The sequence below is a fragment of the Anser brachyrhynchus genome (assembly GCF_964034855.1).
Source record: "Anser brachyrhynchus genome assembly, chromosome: 5".
NCBI classification, from domain to species: domain Eukaryota; kingdom Metazoa; phylum Chordata; class Aves; order Anseriformes; family Anatidae; genus Anser; species Anser brachyrhynchus.
Genome location: NC_137699.1, coordinates 23593881 through 23611841, shown reverse-complemented (window position 1 = coordinate 23611841; position 17961 = coordinate 23593881). Strand labels below are relative to the sequence as shown.

At 40.0% G+C, this 17961-nt stretch overlaps 1 protein-coding gene and 1 long non-coding RNA gene across 13 annotated transcripts in view; one reads left to right on the top strand and one right to left on the bottom strand.

Annotated features, from left to right (window-relative positions):
- NOVA1 (NOVA alternative splicing regulator 1) overlaps nucleotides 1-11268 on the bottom strand; it is a 157293-nt gene extending 146025 nt beyond the window's left edge. For 3 of the 11 annotated variants that reach the window (XM_080593548.1, XM_080593559.1, XM_080593554.1), the window contains exons 1-2: nucleotides 8253-8389; nucleotides 607-683 (exon numbers count right to left, since the gene is read on the bottom strand). Coding sequence is in view for 4 of the 11 variants with exons in the window: in XM_080593552.1 (XP_080449678.1) it covers nucleotides 8253-8396; nucleotides 10260-10395 (280 nt within the window). In the remaining 7 variants the exon portion in view is untranslated. Of the gene's footprint in view, nucleotides 1-606; nucleotides 684-8252; nucleotides 8397-10259 lie in introns of those variants that run through there. The other 8 variants (XM_080593551.1, XM_080593550.1, XM_080593557.1 and 5 more) reach the window with 7 other exon arrangements.
- LOC308195691 overlaps nucleotides 1-17961 on the top strand; it is a 767404-nt gene that overhangs the window by 367475 nt on the left and 381968 nt on the right. The window lies entirely within an intron of this gene.

The following is a 17961-nucleotide window of genomic DNA, read 5'->3' as shown; positions in this document are numbered from 1 at the left end:
GACACTCAATGAAGCCAGCTAAATGGACATCTGCCACTTCGTACTTGTTTAATGCATCATTTTATATAAATATTTTCAATAATTTTGACTGAAGAGAGACTCCATAGTTCTATATCCAGTTAAATATTTGTGATTTTTCACATATAGTTTGAAAAATGAGAGCTTAGAATAAATTAGGAAAACGATAAATTGCTGCTGCCTCTGATTATCTGGTTCTCTACAGAGAATATTTTTCCCTATTTTGCCAATGAAGGCTCTTTAAAAAGAACTAAAGTCACACTTCAAAATAAAACAAAATACATGTACATGTAAAATCTTCCAAGAATTCTGGAGGTGTGCACTATGGTTCTTGATTCAAGCAAACAGGTGTCACTCTATGAAGTGGGGGAAAAGAGTACAAATGTGTGAAGCTCTTTATGTGGGAAATTACAAGAGAGTTAAACGGCACTGAGCAAGGCACAAAAAGTGCTTTTAAAATAGAAACAAGGGAACATGCAGAGAACCTCAGTATCTAATTTAATGATTGAGAATGCAAAGGCTCCAACTTGTGAAACATTAGCAGCAGCCATGAATTTCACTGTAGTTCTGTATAACAAGTAATCTTACCTGAGTGATTCTCAAAAAAATGTCAACACATCGATTGTATTTTTCATCTGATCCTGTCAATGCTGAGATGACAGGCCCTGCAGGATGCAGTGAGAGATCAATGATGGAAAAACAGGTGTTTAGTCTTTTCACAATCAAAACCTACAAGACGAGGCAAATACGAAATTCTGTCTGAGATTCATGCTTCTTTAAATCTAACAAACACTAATGTTACATAATCAGTTTCATCTACATATACTGACAACTATCTGTCCTCCTCACTTAGAAGGGACTAAGACAACTGACCCCAACGTTGTTCATATTACCACTATGTAACTTTGAACCCGGTCTCTAATAACACTTGAAGGAATAGTTTATCTGGTCACACAGCTGGTTACTTACATCAGTTACTTCACACATCAACCTATGTTCTCTGGCCTTTCGTGGTGGCTTAATTTTGCCCATCGATCACAGAGAGTACTTCAACTTTACATGAAACTTATTGCAATTCAGAAGTCAAGATAACCAATGCATAATGGTATCGCTCATAACCAGCTGAAGTGAAGAATGACAAATTCACGTTCAAAAGTCACAATGGCATCCTAGCATTGTACAGTTGGGATCTGACTTCCACAGACATGTTTCCAAATACTGCCTTAAACTGACATTTCAATCACACCAGTTAAGTGCCTCCAAATGAATGTTAATGCTTGGCTATAATCAACAAGAACAGAACGTTTAATACTAAGTAAACCCCAATCAGACGCAACCATAATTAGTTATCAAATACATTATAGTGAAAACATGTCAATATGGGGGGATGGGGAGAATTTAGATAGCTGACATTTTATTATGCTTTAAAACCATTTAACATTTCTACTAAATACAGGGAAAATTTAAACACAGAATATCCTAATGATCACTTCTTTCACTTACAATACAAGCTACATAGCTAATCCTTATTATCCCAATTTGGGATGCAGATACTTCCAGAATCAAAAGAAAAATAGGATGAAATAGAGTTCTTATACATCTGTAGTGTAACACTCTAGGCTAAACTCTGATTTGGTATTTCCTTTGGGGGATGGAACGACAGAAGGGCCCTGAACACCAGGATAAATATAAGGAACCTGATAGTTTCCTAAAGCTGTGTCATGCAGGCAAGATAGTAGTTATCTCTATAGTAAATTAACAGACTTGCACATGTACACATTGATTTATTCTGACTGCCAAATACCAAATTCCAATTTCACGTTTCCACACTGCTACAAATCCTCAAAAGCATCACAATACTGATCTAGCCAATACTAGCAACTAGTGTAGCCTAATCCAAAGCATACTACAGTACACAATAAATTAATACCAGACACAAATATAAAAGGCTTGTTCAAAGTGAAACAGAAGTAAAGGTAATTTGCCATTAAGCGTTTAATTTTATTTACTCTCCTCCCACTCCATTTGCTTGAACACCATAGCTATTTTCATTTACAGACAATTGTATTTGTTGTCAGAATAAACACAAATATTTTTGTAAGTACATTGTAACAGTGACATTTCACTAATATGTTTAACAGCTTCATTATTCCACAGATATTTGATATAGGAAAAACATATTACAGTTTTAAGTTGAAGCACAATACGGATTTTAGGCTAGTATCAAACAAATCCAATTAGAAAACCGAAAGGCCTACCCAGAAACATGGCCATCAGCAAGACTCAAAACGAAGCTTTTCCATTTCTAGTACGCGTTGCGCTTTATACCATGGCACTGCAGCCGCCGAGGGTCAGATTAATTAAGACCAAGAGCAGCTGCAGTGCAACGTGAGAAGCACGCTGCCACAGCCCTCACCAGTCCAGCCCAATTACCTGCAGCATTCCAGCACTGGACAACTGACAACTACCATACTCCTCACCAGGTCATTAACTCCTGCTGGCCAGCCGACGTGTTAAAAAACAAACTAACCTCTTTTTAAGATGGACTGAAAAGCTGACTGCACCTGCTGCAGGATGCAATGACGAATCCCAGAGAGATGTTTGTCAGTCAAATCTGTACAGATGTTGCTTAACTTTATGCTAGAGCTGTATCCAAAGACGGAAATGAGACAGCAATCAGGCACAAGCCCTCCTCCCAAATCCCTCTATGCTCTATTTCTAATAGCTGGTCTGACAAATTTAGTAAATCCAAGGTCTCGTTTCCTAGCCAAAAAGCTACTGATCACTGATTAAATAAATTCCCTGGTAAACTACAGAGTAAAGTATCTGGAGTTAACGCTGTTGATTAATGAACTAACAATATCACGGCATTTGAGAAAGGTATTGATTGCTACAGGATATAGCCTCCAAGAAAAAAAAATAAAATTTTTCTTTTACTGCGTAAGGGACAAACAGAAAACAATTACAAGATTCAGACATTTCCTAATTATATTTTCTAAATATTAGCTCCAAGACCTATGCTCCAAACACATCTATTAAAACTTTGATCTGTCTACAAAAACACTATCTTCAGTCTTGAAGTCTTGTACAGAAACTTAAAAATTTGTGAAAAGGGGAAATTTTAAATTATTAGTTTTTATAGACTTCTGCTATTTTTCTTAATTCTTTTTCCCCCAGAATTTACAAGTCCATAACATAGATACACTTAAGGAATGCAGAATTTTCTGCTTTGCAGAAACCTCAATTTAATCAAGAAGTAAATATGTAATATTGTCACTAGAAGCACATTTGTCTACATATACGCTTTCTTACCTATTGAGAATCATTTATTTTCTCAACTCCATTGAAGACTACAGTGAGAAAAACAAATACAGAAAAGCTGAACTTGATAGAAAACAGTATTTCCTTGTGACAACCACAGCTGTCCTTCACTTTACCAAACAAGTGCACATATAAGAAGTACCTTTTATTAAGGTTAACTAATCATTTCAAATCTATCAAGCTGTTTTACACCTTCTTACTACTTCTTACCTTCTTACACTAGAGAAAGACACAGCACTTTCTTGCAAACCACAGAGTTATTTACCAAGTAAAAGTTTATTCACTCAAACATAAACATCAGTGTAAAATTTCTACCTAAACTTCTCAAATTTTTTCTAAACCTGTCAAATGAGAAGCTGCTAAATTCACACTGGGGCAAATTAGATACGTAACAATCTCAAGATTAGATGAAGTTACATAGTCAGTTTCAGCTTCCTTTTAAATGTAAAGTGTACTAAAGATCTGCAGTCTAACAAGCTAACTTTTTTTATTCTGTTCCAGTAACTAGGCAACTGACAACTGTCCAACTGAGAATTATCTCTCCGAACAGCTGGCAATCAACACTTGGGGTTTTTTCTGTTGTCTTTTTTTTTTCCTAGTAGAAAGATCAGTAATTACAGCTCCTTTAGAGCTATGTAGGTTTGTAAAGAATCCACCTCTGAAATCTCTACTCATTATTTAGTCACCTCCCCAGTTCCTTTATCCCAGCAGTTGCTCATATCAGTAAATGTTTACAACAGAATCTTAAAATCTTACATTTATATTTATGAAGTCTCTATTTAGCCCATGTCAGTATCTTGAAAAACGAGAAATACCAAGAATAAAATTGGGATGCATTTACTGACATATGACAACCACCTCCAAGGAACCATGACAACAGATTGCTAACTCCAACCTAGCTTTTAGCTGTCTTATTTCTCCTTTATTTTTTATTCTCCTCCATAGCTGAAAGATAATATTTCACTGACATTATTTCAAGTGTTGATTTTTAAAACTGATTCCTTTCACTACAAGACTTCAGATTATTTTCTGTAGTTAATGAACTGCCGTACTAATTCCTAAATAAAGAAAATAATGGTGAACCAAGCTTGATATATTATACCTTTCCCCTCCCTAACTGTTCAATAGAAGTAATGACGCGAGAAAGTGAGCTTAATTATAAATTCTTCTGGTTAGTTGTATGTTTGAAAAAATTGGAAGGTTTTGTAGGAGTCAGAATAATATAATTTTCCAAAGGACACATGCATGAAAATTTGGTAGACAATCCCCCAGAATTCATTAATGTTTCAAAAAAAAGCAGACATTCAAACACAAAACATCTCAAATACAAGTCACTGTAAAAACATAACAGACACACAACATTTCATACACTCTCTATATGAGGCAGGGGAAGGAAACTCTGACCTTCTGTATTCTCCAAATATTTAGAGAATATTACTAATTAGAAATCTGTTACAAAAACAACACAGCTATTCTATTGTTAAAAGCAGTAAAACCTTATCCCCATTTAATTATGTTTTTATTAATCTCTGCTCTTAATATGATCTAATTTAAGTACACATATGACTTCATATTCCAATAAATTAAAAAACACTGACCGAGCTCAAATTCACTCAAGCACCAAGTTCAGATCAGGCAAGATCCTGTTGCAAGATAAACAACGTGATGCGATGTAACAATTTTGTGTGCGTGTGTGTGAGTGAGAGACTTGGGGGGGAGCGCTGACAGAGCGAGAGAGAAAGCGAGTGCGCGCCAGCATTCACAATGGAAAAAAATACATATGTCCACAGTAGTTTTCAGTCCAGGGCTCGCTACAATTCAGAATGGAAGAACAGATAAAACAATGAGAGCTTAATACAACAAAAATACTAACTTCCGTATTGTTCAAAATACAACCATACATAAACATAGGTCCGCAGAAGGGCCACTTTATGAGCTCACTTTATCAATACTAAAGCAGAATGGCTATGTCAGTACTTAAGTTTTGGACCAGAACTCGCTAGTCAATACACACACTATACTTCCCTGCAGAAGAAATCAGCACCTATTATTTTACAAATAGGGCGTATTTTTGACAGTCTAACTTCATTTCCACAAATATAGGGACAAGACTGAACAGAAAGGAATTGGGAATAATTTAAGCACAATACCCAAGCTTAAATTGCAGAAGTCCAAACAATTAGAAAAAGTCAGCTGGTAACCTGAAAAGAGAACAATAAGCTGTGTACTCCAAAAATAAAACTCTAGTGGACAGTAATGCATTTATGTAGTGTTTCCTATTTTGTGAACTAAAATGTTCAGTGAAAGGCTGATTTTTTTCCTTCAATGTCTTCTAATTAGAGCTGCCATATAATTCTTCAGTAATTATGTCACCTTTTGATGCACAAAATTAATTCCAACAGAAATCAGTCTGCATACTGAAGTCCTATATCACAGAAAAAAGAAAGAACACTATTAGATCATAGGAACTACGCGTGACTTCTGTATTACAACCAACTTTCTACTTTCCAAACAGCAACTTACTCAGACTGTGCTAAAACTTTTTTGGAAAAAGGAAAAAGTTTCACAGAAACTTCAGTGAGCGAACATTCCATAACGAAATGTACATTAATCGCATTTCTAGTCATATGCATAAATAGAACAGAGTAAGCAACTTCTACTATGAAACCAGAATAATTGGTTTTGAAACTCTGTAAGAAAAATAAACCATATATTTATATTAGCTATTGCACAAAGTTCATCTTCCCTAATGCTGTACGAGCATGAGGGTCTGGAAGAAACCCAAAAGTGATCAGCTTAGGGAATGCCAGGACCTCCGAAAATTCCATGGGCTTGTGGTCATACGCAAACAGAAAGACTAACAAGAGCTAGCCACAAGGGAGTCCATTTCTCAGACCTGCGCCATCCTTTAGCAGGTATCAGTCACAAACTTCTTTAAAACACTCATTTGCAATATGACATGGCTGCAAACTCAAAGCAGACTGTCTAAAGTCAAACTGGAAGTTCATTTGCACCTGTTACACTGAAACTGATTGAGCCTCACTGCCCTAGTTATTCACATTATTACTATTACTGATTTTAAGAGAGAACGTGTTTGTTGCAAACATTTTTACTCATGTCATTCTAGATCGCTAATTTTTATTTTTCCAAGGTTCCTCTGCTACATCTTTACAATTTGCTACACAAAGAAATATATAATTCTGATTTAATCAGAAAACAGAAGAAATATGCTAGAGTACTGAACAAAAGATCTAATCTTTGCAGCGTCCTTTCCAACAGAGTGTAAATAAACTGTAGTAAAATGAAAAGGCTTGTAATTTGGTATTTGGAATATTCTTCATAAACACCAATTTTCTGTAACATCCTTGCATGTGATACCACCTCATGTATAATGCAGAAAATCTATTTCATTTTCATCTATTGACAGTGAATTTAATTCACTATTGCGGCTCTTTACGCAGATTATGTTATTAATTCTGCAATCAGGCTCTTTTGAATGCTTTTATTTCTTCCAAGAGTTTTCACAATCCTACATTGATTTTTTTTCCACCCTACCATACCTTTCAAAATAAAGGACCTTATTTGCTAACTTTCTCAAAGGGGAAAGAAAAGTAAAAAAGAAAAAAAAACTCACAAAGACATCAGTTTACAAACTGTATCTTTCAACAGGAAAACCTACACACATTACTTTAACCTTTGTCATGTGAGTATTATAAACTGCATTCATTAAGGAGACATACAACAGGTGCATTAAAATTTCCATAACAAAAATCATCATTGTAAAGAGACCACAATCTCTCTATTAATAAAAAAATATTCACTTCTGCCTGACACTAAAGTTAGAAGACAGGAAAAGCTAAACACTAGCTCATTACTGTTCTGTTTACGCCCATACCAACTACCTTCACTGTTTTACAGGATTCAGTCAGTCATCTTGTTAAACTGGATCAAATGCAAAATAGCTCGCATTTTTCCAACAGAAAAGTCAGTAACACCTGCTCAATTCTAAACCACCAGCTATTCTTCAAAATTAATCAAAACACCAAAAAGAGAATTAGTTACGTTATTATTTTGCATGAATTTACAAGAACACAGTTCAATTACAAAATCCTTGTTTATCTTTAGGAAAAAAATATTATTTAATTGCAGAAGCTAAAATCTTTTGTATCATTATGTAAGACCCCCCCCCCCCCCCGGTTAGAAATCTTAAAGGAGAAATACTAATTCAGATATTTATTATTGTTGTCATACACCAATATTAAAAACCTGTTTCTTGTGCATAAATACAGCTGATACAAAATACTTGTATCTTTATTTGTCCCAAGCATTTCACTTTTATAATAGAGTTTTCTTCCACCATCACGATAAACATAATATAAAGAATATCTAAAGAGCAGCACTTGTCCTCTTTCCTTCACTCCAGAGCCAGTGAACAAAGCAATGAGGCATAAAGAAGGTACATAATGGATTTAAAGTAAATGGCCCATTCTTTAAGAGGCAGCCTCTCAATTTTACTCGTTCTAGCTTAATTGTCATTACAATGTCTGGAAACTTCAAACAAACAATTATTTTTACGCCAGCTGTCAAGTTGGTTCCTTAAAGCTCGATTTTTTTATTTTTTAACTAAAAAGCAAAGCAAGCAGAAAATACCTATGATTTTCTCTCAAACACTGCAAACATCTTTAAACATATTTCAAGCAGTTCAATTACTAGATAGTACCCATTTCATTTCATACACCAACTAAGACAGAACATTTATATTCACTGTTGCACTTCATAGCATACTGTTTTGATAAATATTGCTTCCAGTAGCACTGGATGCTTAGTCGCTAACATTTGAAACACACTGACATGACATGTACATACATCCCATGGGATTTAAAAATAAAGAACTGGCTAATTTTTGCACATACCTGGGTAAAAATCTTTGGATTTAGACAGCTTGATGGTGGCCCCAGTCTCTTTCTGCAACTGAACAATTGTCTGTCCTCCCTTCCCAATTATAGATCCAGCAGCATAACTAGGTATGAGGACCTTTAGAAAATATTGGCCATCCTCTGAAAAATTGAGATACGCATGGTTAATACGGGTTAAAAACTTTGGTCTTCCCCACCCCCGCAGACCCACAAATAAAATGTTACATCTTTAAACTCGTCCAGTAATTCGTGCATTTACATCTAACCAGTTGCGTCATTCTGCAAGACACGTTTGGACTATGCCTTTGACATTTTACAATACGTACATTTATTCTAAGCAGATTACAGAATCCATATATATTCCTTAATTCTGTAAAAGAATAAAATCAAAATTGTATTTCAAAGGTGGATCTTTTCCGATTTTTCCGCTGGTAACCACAGCACAGAAATGACTGGACCCCTTTTAAAAAAAATGAAGCCCTGCACAAAAACGTGCCTAGTGACAACTACAACCTTGCTTGAAAATACTGCAAAAGAAATGCCAAAATTAAGAAGGAATGAATTGTAAATTCTGATGGGCTATTTGTTTGTCATTAGCAAACACATGAGAATAGCAATTAGCTATTGCATGCATTCTTCTTAAGTGAGCAAAACGACTACTCTGCTACCAAATAACCCACCCAAAATGTGGGGTTTTATTCCAAGCATTTCAGCCATTGCCAAGAAAACAACTCAACATGGTGCGGATGGAATCACTTGCCTAAGTAATCCTGATGTATTCCTTTAGCACTTCTTAAGCGACAATGATCTCTTTTAAGCTCATTAATTAAAGGACATTAAGAAGAATTTTTCCCAATTGATCAAAAGCCTAAGTCACTTATTTCAAATACACTTAAAAGGTGACGAGACAACACCAGTCCTCCATCCACCACTACCGTTAAAGCACACAATCGGATGAGGAAAAATATATATGGAATGAATGAAAAATACAAAATAAAAATGAAAAGGATTCCCAGTCTGATTCAACAACTGAATCGGCCTTAGAATCATCAGTGCTACCATCCCAATTCTAAATCCAGCGACACTGAAGTCTGAGAAACCTTCTGCAACCGGCTGTGTAAAGTGCAGGAGAATAAGGGTTGGTTCATTCCCCAGACTTGGGTTCTCCCCAGTAATTATGAGCATGTCCCATTTGCTTTAATATCAAGATTTTTATCAGGAAATCTGTTCTACGAAGTTGTTGGGTTTTTTTTCCCAAGCAAGAGGAGCAATCCAAGTTCACCTCACTTTTCTTATTCACGACTAGGAGCGCCTGAAGCAGTGCCTGCGTGTGACAATAGTGCCCATCCATATGGACGTAGCCGGCCGTGCGATGCTCTGCGCACGGTTAGCCCGCTGCTCTGAATATCGGGCAAACGAATTCACCTCTGCCTCGGTGCATTGTTATGACGACTCCAGCGCAAAGGAAGGGAGGCGATGCCGGTCCCGTTATAACTCATCTCATCCGGGCAGGGCAGGATGCGAGCCGCCGAGCCCCCCGGCGGAGGGACGGCTCCCCCCCTCCGCCAGCCAGCCCTCGCCCCCAGCCAGACAAACAAACGCCGCGCACACACACACGCTGACAATAGCGGCGAGGCCGAGGAGGAGGAAAAACGCAAGGCAAGGCTGAAATTCAACTTGTGACCCGGAGGATGCGAAGGGAGGGAAGCGCGCCTGCCGTCTCCTTCCAGCCCTTGGCGAAAAGGGCGAGGGGGGCTGCGGGAGCCCCCTGCGCGCCCCCCTCCCCGCCGCGGGGTCACGGCTCCGCAGCCCCGGCGTGGATATTAAATAAAAAGCCCGGTAGATGCTGAAAACCGACGCCATTTTGATGAATGATAACATTAGAGAAATGGGAATGCTTGGGGGGGGGGGGGGGGGTGAGGGGGAGGCAGGCAGGTAGGGAAGGGGAGAGGGAAGGAGAGGTGGGTGGGCTGGGCGGGGGGAGGTGACGGAGGCTATACCCACCGCCCGTGTTGGTCCTCTTGGTGCTGCCGGCTTCGGGGGGGGCTTCCAGCGGTCTTTTCCGGGAGTCCGGCGGGTCCAGGTCTATGGGAACCCCGGTGTGGGTCCCGTTCTGCTGGATGGGAGCTGCCGCCATCATGTTTGCTGCTGCTCGGAGGAGAATTGTCTCTTCCCTTCTGTGGTGGGGGGGCAGGGAGGGAAGGGGGAGGAGGAGGAGGAGGAAGGGGGAGGAGGAGGAGGAGAAGGAGGAGGAGGAGGGGAGGGGGCTCGTCCCGTTCTCTTGTCCTTTTCGAAAATGTAGAGCTAAGCTCGGGGCTGCCGAGGATGCTGCGCGCCTTGTTTATCTGGCACCCGGGGGGAGGGAAGGGAGAGGAGAGGAGGGAGGGAAGCGGGCAGCGCTGGCTGGAGGAGCAGCTGCAGTGCAGTGTCAGGAGATGAGGAGAAGCGAGACAGGGGAGCGAGGGGGGCGAGAGAGGGAAGAGAAAGGGGGAGAGGGGAGGAGGAGGAGGGGGGAGAGTGAAAAGAGTGAGACGGGAGGAGGAGAGGACAGAGTGAGTGGGAGAGGAGAGGAGGGGAGAGAGTGGGAGAGGAGAGGAGGGGAGCGAGAACGAGTGAGACAGAGAAGGAAGGGGAGGGAGGGGGAGCGGGAGGAGGGAAGGAGGGAGGGAGGGAGCGAGCGGTGTAAATGGTGGGCGAGGGAGCGAGGGGGAGATGATTCACGCCGCCTCCGAGCCCCCTCTGCTCCCTGCCTGCCCTAGCGCTGCGGCTGGGCTGCCCGCCGCTGCCGGGCTCTCATGCTCCCCCTCGCTGCCGGGCTGGGGCGGGGGGACGCGGGGGTGTGAGTGTGTGTGTGTGTGTGTGTGAGTGTGTGTCTGGGGGCGTCCCTGGCTGCGCGGCGGGGCTCCGCTCCCGCCCCAGCCCCAGCCCCGCCGCCTCCTTCGGACGCCCCGGCAGCCGCCTGCCTCGGCCGGCCGCGGGCACGGGCCCGCCGACCTCGGCTGCGCCGCAGAAACCCCCGAGGCAGGAGAGGTTAGAGCGGGGGGGGGGGGGGGGCAGGCCGGGAAGGGGGAGGCAGTGGGTGGACGGGGTTGGGGGGGAGTGTAAGGCTGGTATAAAAGGGAGGGCGGGGCTTACCGGCAAGACGGGCGGGAGATCTGGCCAATGGGAACAAAAGAGAGAGAGGTTGGGATTGAAGTGCGCAGCCAATCGCGGGCCGCGAGTGGAAGAGCCGTTGGGGGGGGGGGGGGGGGAGGCGGGGGCGGTTTAACCGCTGCGGCGGGGGTGGGGGCTGGCGGCGGGGAGGCCGTGCGGGGAGGGAGGGGAGGGGAGGCCAGGCCGCTTCCCGCCCCGGGAGGGTCCCCGCCGTGATGCGGCGTCACCTGGGTTACGCGCAGCGCCTCATAGGCCCGCAGCTGCGGGGGAGGACGGCTGCCATCGCCTGAGGAGGCGCGGAGAGAGCCGGGCCGGGCCGGGCCGGGCTCCGTCCTCCTCCGGGCCGGGGGGTGCGGAGCGGCAGCGCCGCGCTGGGGGCCTGGGACGCGGCAGCCTGTATGCTGCGGGCTTGTGGCGAAGCATAATAAAGATATTATTTTCGTGCCGTGACAGCTGGGCTAAGCCGGGGCTGTGGGACGCAGCGCCGCGTTCCTTACGTAAATATTTAATGGGAAAGGCGAAGACGTTTCCCTGCAGCGAAGGCTGTTCCCGTTTAGAAATTTCACAGGATTCAGCTTAAAGGAAGGTGCTAGGAGGGAAGGGGTGACAGGGCTCGGGGGGGGCTGCCTCCGTGCTGCAAGAGCATTTTTACTCGACTCCTTGCAGCTTAGTCGACTCGTTGCCTTTGAAAAAATTACCGGAGTGGTGTAAGCATAGCTGTAGCGGTCAGCACTAGAGCATCCGTTCTGTACAAAATTCGGAAACGCGCATTTATTGCATTAAACCCCGCTCTGTGCTAAATTCGTACTGCTACAAATGTGTACAGAATGGCTGCTGACTTGAGTCCTCTCACAGTGAGAGCTTAAAACCCGACTATTTGTGGATGAAATCCAGTTTCCATTCTGAGTTCCCAGGGAGACTCTGCCTTGGTTTCAGTAATCACTTATCATTAATGCTGCCCAAAACAATATTTAGAGCTTAAAATACAAATTTCATGCATAATATATAATACAGCACATCCCCTTATAAATCCTTATAAATTATGAGCCAGATAGCTAATATGCTATAGGATATTAATACGTGGGCACTTTAACATCTGAACAGACTCCTGCCCAAAAGCATTCACAAATTAAGAAGCCAATCCAGCGTTGTAAATAGGAAACTTTCAATGACTTCTTTGGGAATTGTGTCTCAGGAATGCAGTATCTAGCCTCCCAGGCAGATGAAACAGATGCAGCAGTTTCAGTAACAAGCTGATAGCATGTATGGTCAGTAAAAATATTGGATAAAAGTGGAACTTTCCTACTCATCATGTACCCTTTGTATCTAAGATACTCTGACTCATAATTGCTTAGTTTACTGACTGAAATACAATTTTAGGCTTCTGTTACCTTGGCAGTTGCTGACACAATTATGGTACAGCAAGCTGGGGACTGTTCTGGCTCTTCCATTTTCTTTACTAAGTTCCAGTTGAAGAATTTTAATTAGTATTTGAGCCAGAAAGAGCATGGCATGACTTGAGAATCTCGGGTCCAGTGTGAAGGGTCATCAGTCTTACGGAGCTCTTTTTATTCGTAAACTGAGCAAATGACAGACAGAAAATCTTGAAGACAAAAATAAAAAACAATAATGTTCGAGTGAAGCCATCTTTAGTTAATTTCCGCAGCAGAACTGTACAAATTATAACACTGCTCCCTTTATCTCACAGAACATGCCCCATTCATCTGTAGTAACGTGGAATCAAACAATTCTCTTGTTTTAAGACCACATCTGTTTTACTGTGCCCCCCACACCAATTTTAATTATGTGGCAGATCTGATTGGATTCAGCACCTGCAAGCCTTCCCTTTGGGAGCTCCAATTAGCTTATAAAACATTTAGTTGATTGCATTCTTTAAACAAAAGTATTGTTTCATCCTAACAACAGGAATATTGAAGTGTGGAATAAAAAAGGTTTTAATGTGATAAGCAGTGTGTGTGTTGTGTATCTCTCTTCCGTAAGCTCAGAGGAAAATGGTAATCCTGAAACCTAATTTCTTCAGACTCAGCAGATGTCTGTCCTGTGTTAGTCTGTTTCTTCACGAACAGCTGTCTGACAAGTGCCTCCCCTTGTCTTTACAGAATGTCTTTTGTTTAATAATTTCTTGATACGTTATCTCCCAGTCCCACTAAGACAAGGTTTTTATTTATTTATTTATTTATTTTCTGGTACCTATAAGTAGGCTCTTTATAGACTTACAGGTTTTGAAGAATTTAACTAAAGCTGTAGAACTACCCTCTCAGCTAGTTTCTTAGTAGTGGTTCTATTTAACTAAGCAAATAGCTGCATATAATTAACATTTCAGCAACTATTAATTTAATATTAACAAGGTTATTAGTTACTACAGATACGCTTCAGAACACGCCTATGAACGCACCGCCTGTGACAGCCAGTAACCTGCCTGGAGCAGGGATAGTGAGGTCTCGGGCATATGGCAGAAAGCGCAGCCCTCTAGCGGCAGAGGTCACAGGTAGTTTTTGCAAGCTGTGGTTTTTTTCATGGGTGGTGGGGAATGAAATGGGTCCTAAGAAATTCGCAAACAACCCCACTACTCTGCGGTACTCTCAGCCTCCTGCATTTTTTGTGGTCTGAAGTAGCAGTGGAAATAGCTGCGGAGGCTTGTGCTACAGCTTTGTTCCCACTCTGCCATGATTTCTATGGAGAAAGAACCAATGGAAAAAATAAATAATTATCAGCATTTTTTTTCCCCACTCTCTCATCTGCTGATCAGTGTTTCTTTTTCAATCAGCTCTAGACTGGCATATCTAACCAATGTTCAGTTCTGGCATCTTGATTCATTTTCCTATTTCTTTATCTCCCACCAGCTAATATATTCTATAGCTTCAGGAAGAGTTAGTTCAGTGGTAGTATGGAATACAAGTTCAATTTGCCAGCCTTATTTCTAAGAACGTTCTTGGCTGGTGGTGGTGTGGGTGGTTGTGTTCATACTAAACTCTTCCACAGGCATGAGAGCAGTCCTTAGAAAGGAAAGGGATTAGGAATAAGCATAAACCAAAATAATTAAATATGTATTTTAACAAATAGAAATTCACAGGATAACTGGGCTAAAGTTGTAGTAAACACCTCCTAATCGGTTAAACTCCACTGAGCATCAAAATATGTGAATCAAAGGAATTAATGTGAGCAGTATTAGGGACTGATTCACATTTTAGTGGTTCAGTGACCACCTTAGGAACCAAACTCAACCTTCTGTTTCTTTTAGAGGTGATGGATACTTCTCCTCTGGCAAATAGAATGAACAGTTTGTTTTTCCCCTTATAGGAAACATGTCAGAGCCCAATAATCATTAAATTGAATAATAATACCTCTTAAACATCCAACTTAGGTAAAAGAAAACAGGTTTGGTCTTTATCCAAAATAATGCCATTATTACTGGGAGTTTTTCATTACCGAATGATTGCTGTGATGCCTGGCAAACCTCTGCTGCACTAAAACTACAGTTAGTTCCGAACTCAAAATATAATTTTCTCTTTCAAGTCTTTAACTTCGGCTTTCTGTTTATGAATTGTTTTCTTTGATGGTCTAACAGTTACACTATTATCATTCTTGATTAAGCTATCCAATTTTTTTTGTTTAAATACTGAATTATCAGTAAATATTTTTAAGTTTCAGTGGAATTTCTAGATTACAGCAATGTTAATCTTAGGAAGATCAAACCCAGAGCTAGGGGAAAAAGCTAAACATCTCTCATTTAGACAGAAAGGGACCTGATTATCTGTTTTCCAATATTTATATTCCCTTTATTATCCACGGCTGTATTATATGCACTGTTGAACTAGTAGTAAAGTATTAACAGTTTTATTCCTCACAGAAAAGAGCAGAGAAGAGAGCTGCTAAACCCTTTTATACTGTAAACCATTACTGCATAGGAGCTTTCTTTTCCAATAAACTGAGGATGGTAACTTCAAAGAAGTAATAATTTGACCATGCTATTTATCATAACATGAATATATTAGCAAAAATTCTCTGCTTACAAGTGGAAGGAAAGAGTGTGTGTAGGAAACCAATGGCTGTTTCTGATGTCTTGGTAGAGGGATCACCTGCTTCCTTCTCCACAATATTCATCAAAATTCTTAATTCCTACAGATGAAAATCTGTTTTATAAGCTATTCTTGTGTTCTTTCTACTTTGGGGTTACGTGAGGACCTCCTCAGATGTCAGTGTGAAAAATAAGGTAACCTCAGGACAAGATCATTTTTCATCCCTCACAAGGAATTGACTAGGATCAGGGCACGATCCATGAAACTCCAGTGGCTAGACAATTTTCCCCAAAAGACATCTCCATGGTGATCTTGCTGTACAGTAAGACCTTTTATTTCTTAGAATGAAGGAAACTGAAGACATGATTTAAAGTGCTTTCCAATAGTAGTATTCTCCTTGCCAGTTTGTTTATTTTTCAAATACTGAAATAGATAATTCAGGGATTGAAACTGGTACTTGCCATTGTAATGAAACACTGATGTAACATAGTACGTGAGAAACAGCAGGATCACTTTGTGTAGTTTACATCAGCTTGCGGTGGTATTGATTGCGTACCTCTTAGCACTGTATTACAGAAGAATGTTGGTGAAGCATGACAGCCAGCTATCACTCCAGATACTACAGGATGTATTCATCTAACTGGTGAATGGAAAATAGGGTATTTGTTCAGGGAATCAGCATACTTGTTTTTAATCTCTGTTACTAGAATCGGTATTGCAGCATTGCTATTTTATGTAACATTTTTCCCACCCATCACTAACCGTCTTACTTATTTGAATTTTTGGCACTTTAGGATAAATGAAAGACGAAACAGAAATATTAACAGAAAAATCAGTTTCTTTGATTTTGTTGTCAGGCTTGGTCCTCTGCAATACTACACCACTTCCCATGAACTGAGAGAACTGAAATAATGCAGCAACCCCTAAGTGGTTGCAAGGGCATCTCTGTTAGAGCGCAGTCATACTCTCAGAGAGGCTCTCAAAGAGGCTAATATGGTCTTGGTTAGACTCATAAATTAAAACTAGTGAAAACAGGTAATAATTTTAAATATAGTCTTATGACACACCTTATTCATGATTTTTGCCTAGAAATTTACTAAAGTTCAGTTGACAATTAGAGTTATTTTAGTGGAAAAGATCAGAAATCTTGCTGAAAATGGAATGGAAAGGGAGGAAGAAAGCATGTTGCACAGGGGACAAAGGAAAAACAAGAATGATACAGTGCAGACAAAGGTACTGATTTTTCTGTTTAATGATTTGCATTCAACTATGTAGTAAAAACTGAGTTGCAATGTTCATTTCACTCACTCCAAATACCTATATTACTTGAGACCATTAAAAACAAGTATATGCTGGTAAAATTATACTAGCAAACTCACTTATGTTAACCGCCAACAAAAAATACATTTTTACCAGTATAATTTGTAATCAACTTTCCAAATAATAATCTATTTCAGCAAAAGTAATCCTTTTACAAGTTTAATATTAGCATAGCAGTAGGTTTTTTTCCAATGGAATGGTAATAAAAGTCACATCTCTAATATCATTGCAATAGGAAAAGTTCCTAAAAGAGATCTAGTGATCTTTAAAAATTCTTTTTAAAGACTTAGTTTATAAAAATCCATACGCCAATAGATTACAAATTAATTTTCAGCACAGAGTGATTTTAGGCAACAGTTACTAGCTTCAAGAATACAAGTTTACATTGGGAGCTTCAGCTGATTCTTCCCTAAGGTTTAGCAAATACGTTAGAGTTTGTTCTTAAATTATTCTATTCCACCAACAAAATTTAATGGTTCCGGTGCTTTATATTTCTGTCTACATGAAATCACCCATTTCAAAATACCCCTGAATTGAAAATTCTCCTAGTGGGGAAGCGTAAACACATAAAAATTACTGTAAGGATAAATTGGTCAGAATGATTTGGCACATAACCTCACTGTTTGCCATAAAAACGTAACTGTATATCAGCAGCACAAAGACTATCTGGTCCAAGAAAAACATAGGGATTAGTTGTAATGCTGCCTATTTGAGACAAAGAGTATTCCTTAGTGCAGTGAGGTTAAAACAGAGCTCATCAGTAGTACAAGACTATCTAAATTATTTAGTTACCATTTTGAGCCAAAAGGACATGGTGGCAAATTACGATTTACTTTGGAGGTTTATTCATTTTATAATTTTATTTCAGTGAAAGCAGAACTGGAACCATGAAAAGGTACCAAAATATGAGACCACTTTCACTTTAATTACTTTTAATCTATGAAGTCACTTTATAATTTTAATGTTAGTTGCAAAATATATATTATTTTGATTTATGTTTCACAAAGAGCTGTATCATGAAATTGGCATGCATGTAAGTTGATGTATGACTTTAAATTCAACCAACATGGAAAAATTTACATGCTTAAAAGAAAAAAAAAAAGTGTTCATCTACCTTGCTGAATTAATGATTCATTTGTCTTTAATTCAATGGGAAAGAGATGCATTGCTTCAATATTGCAGATTTAGGCCAC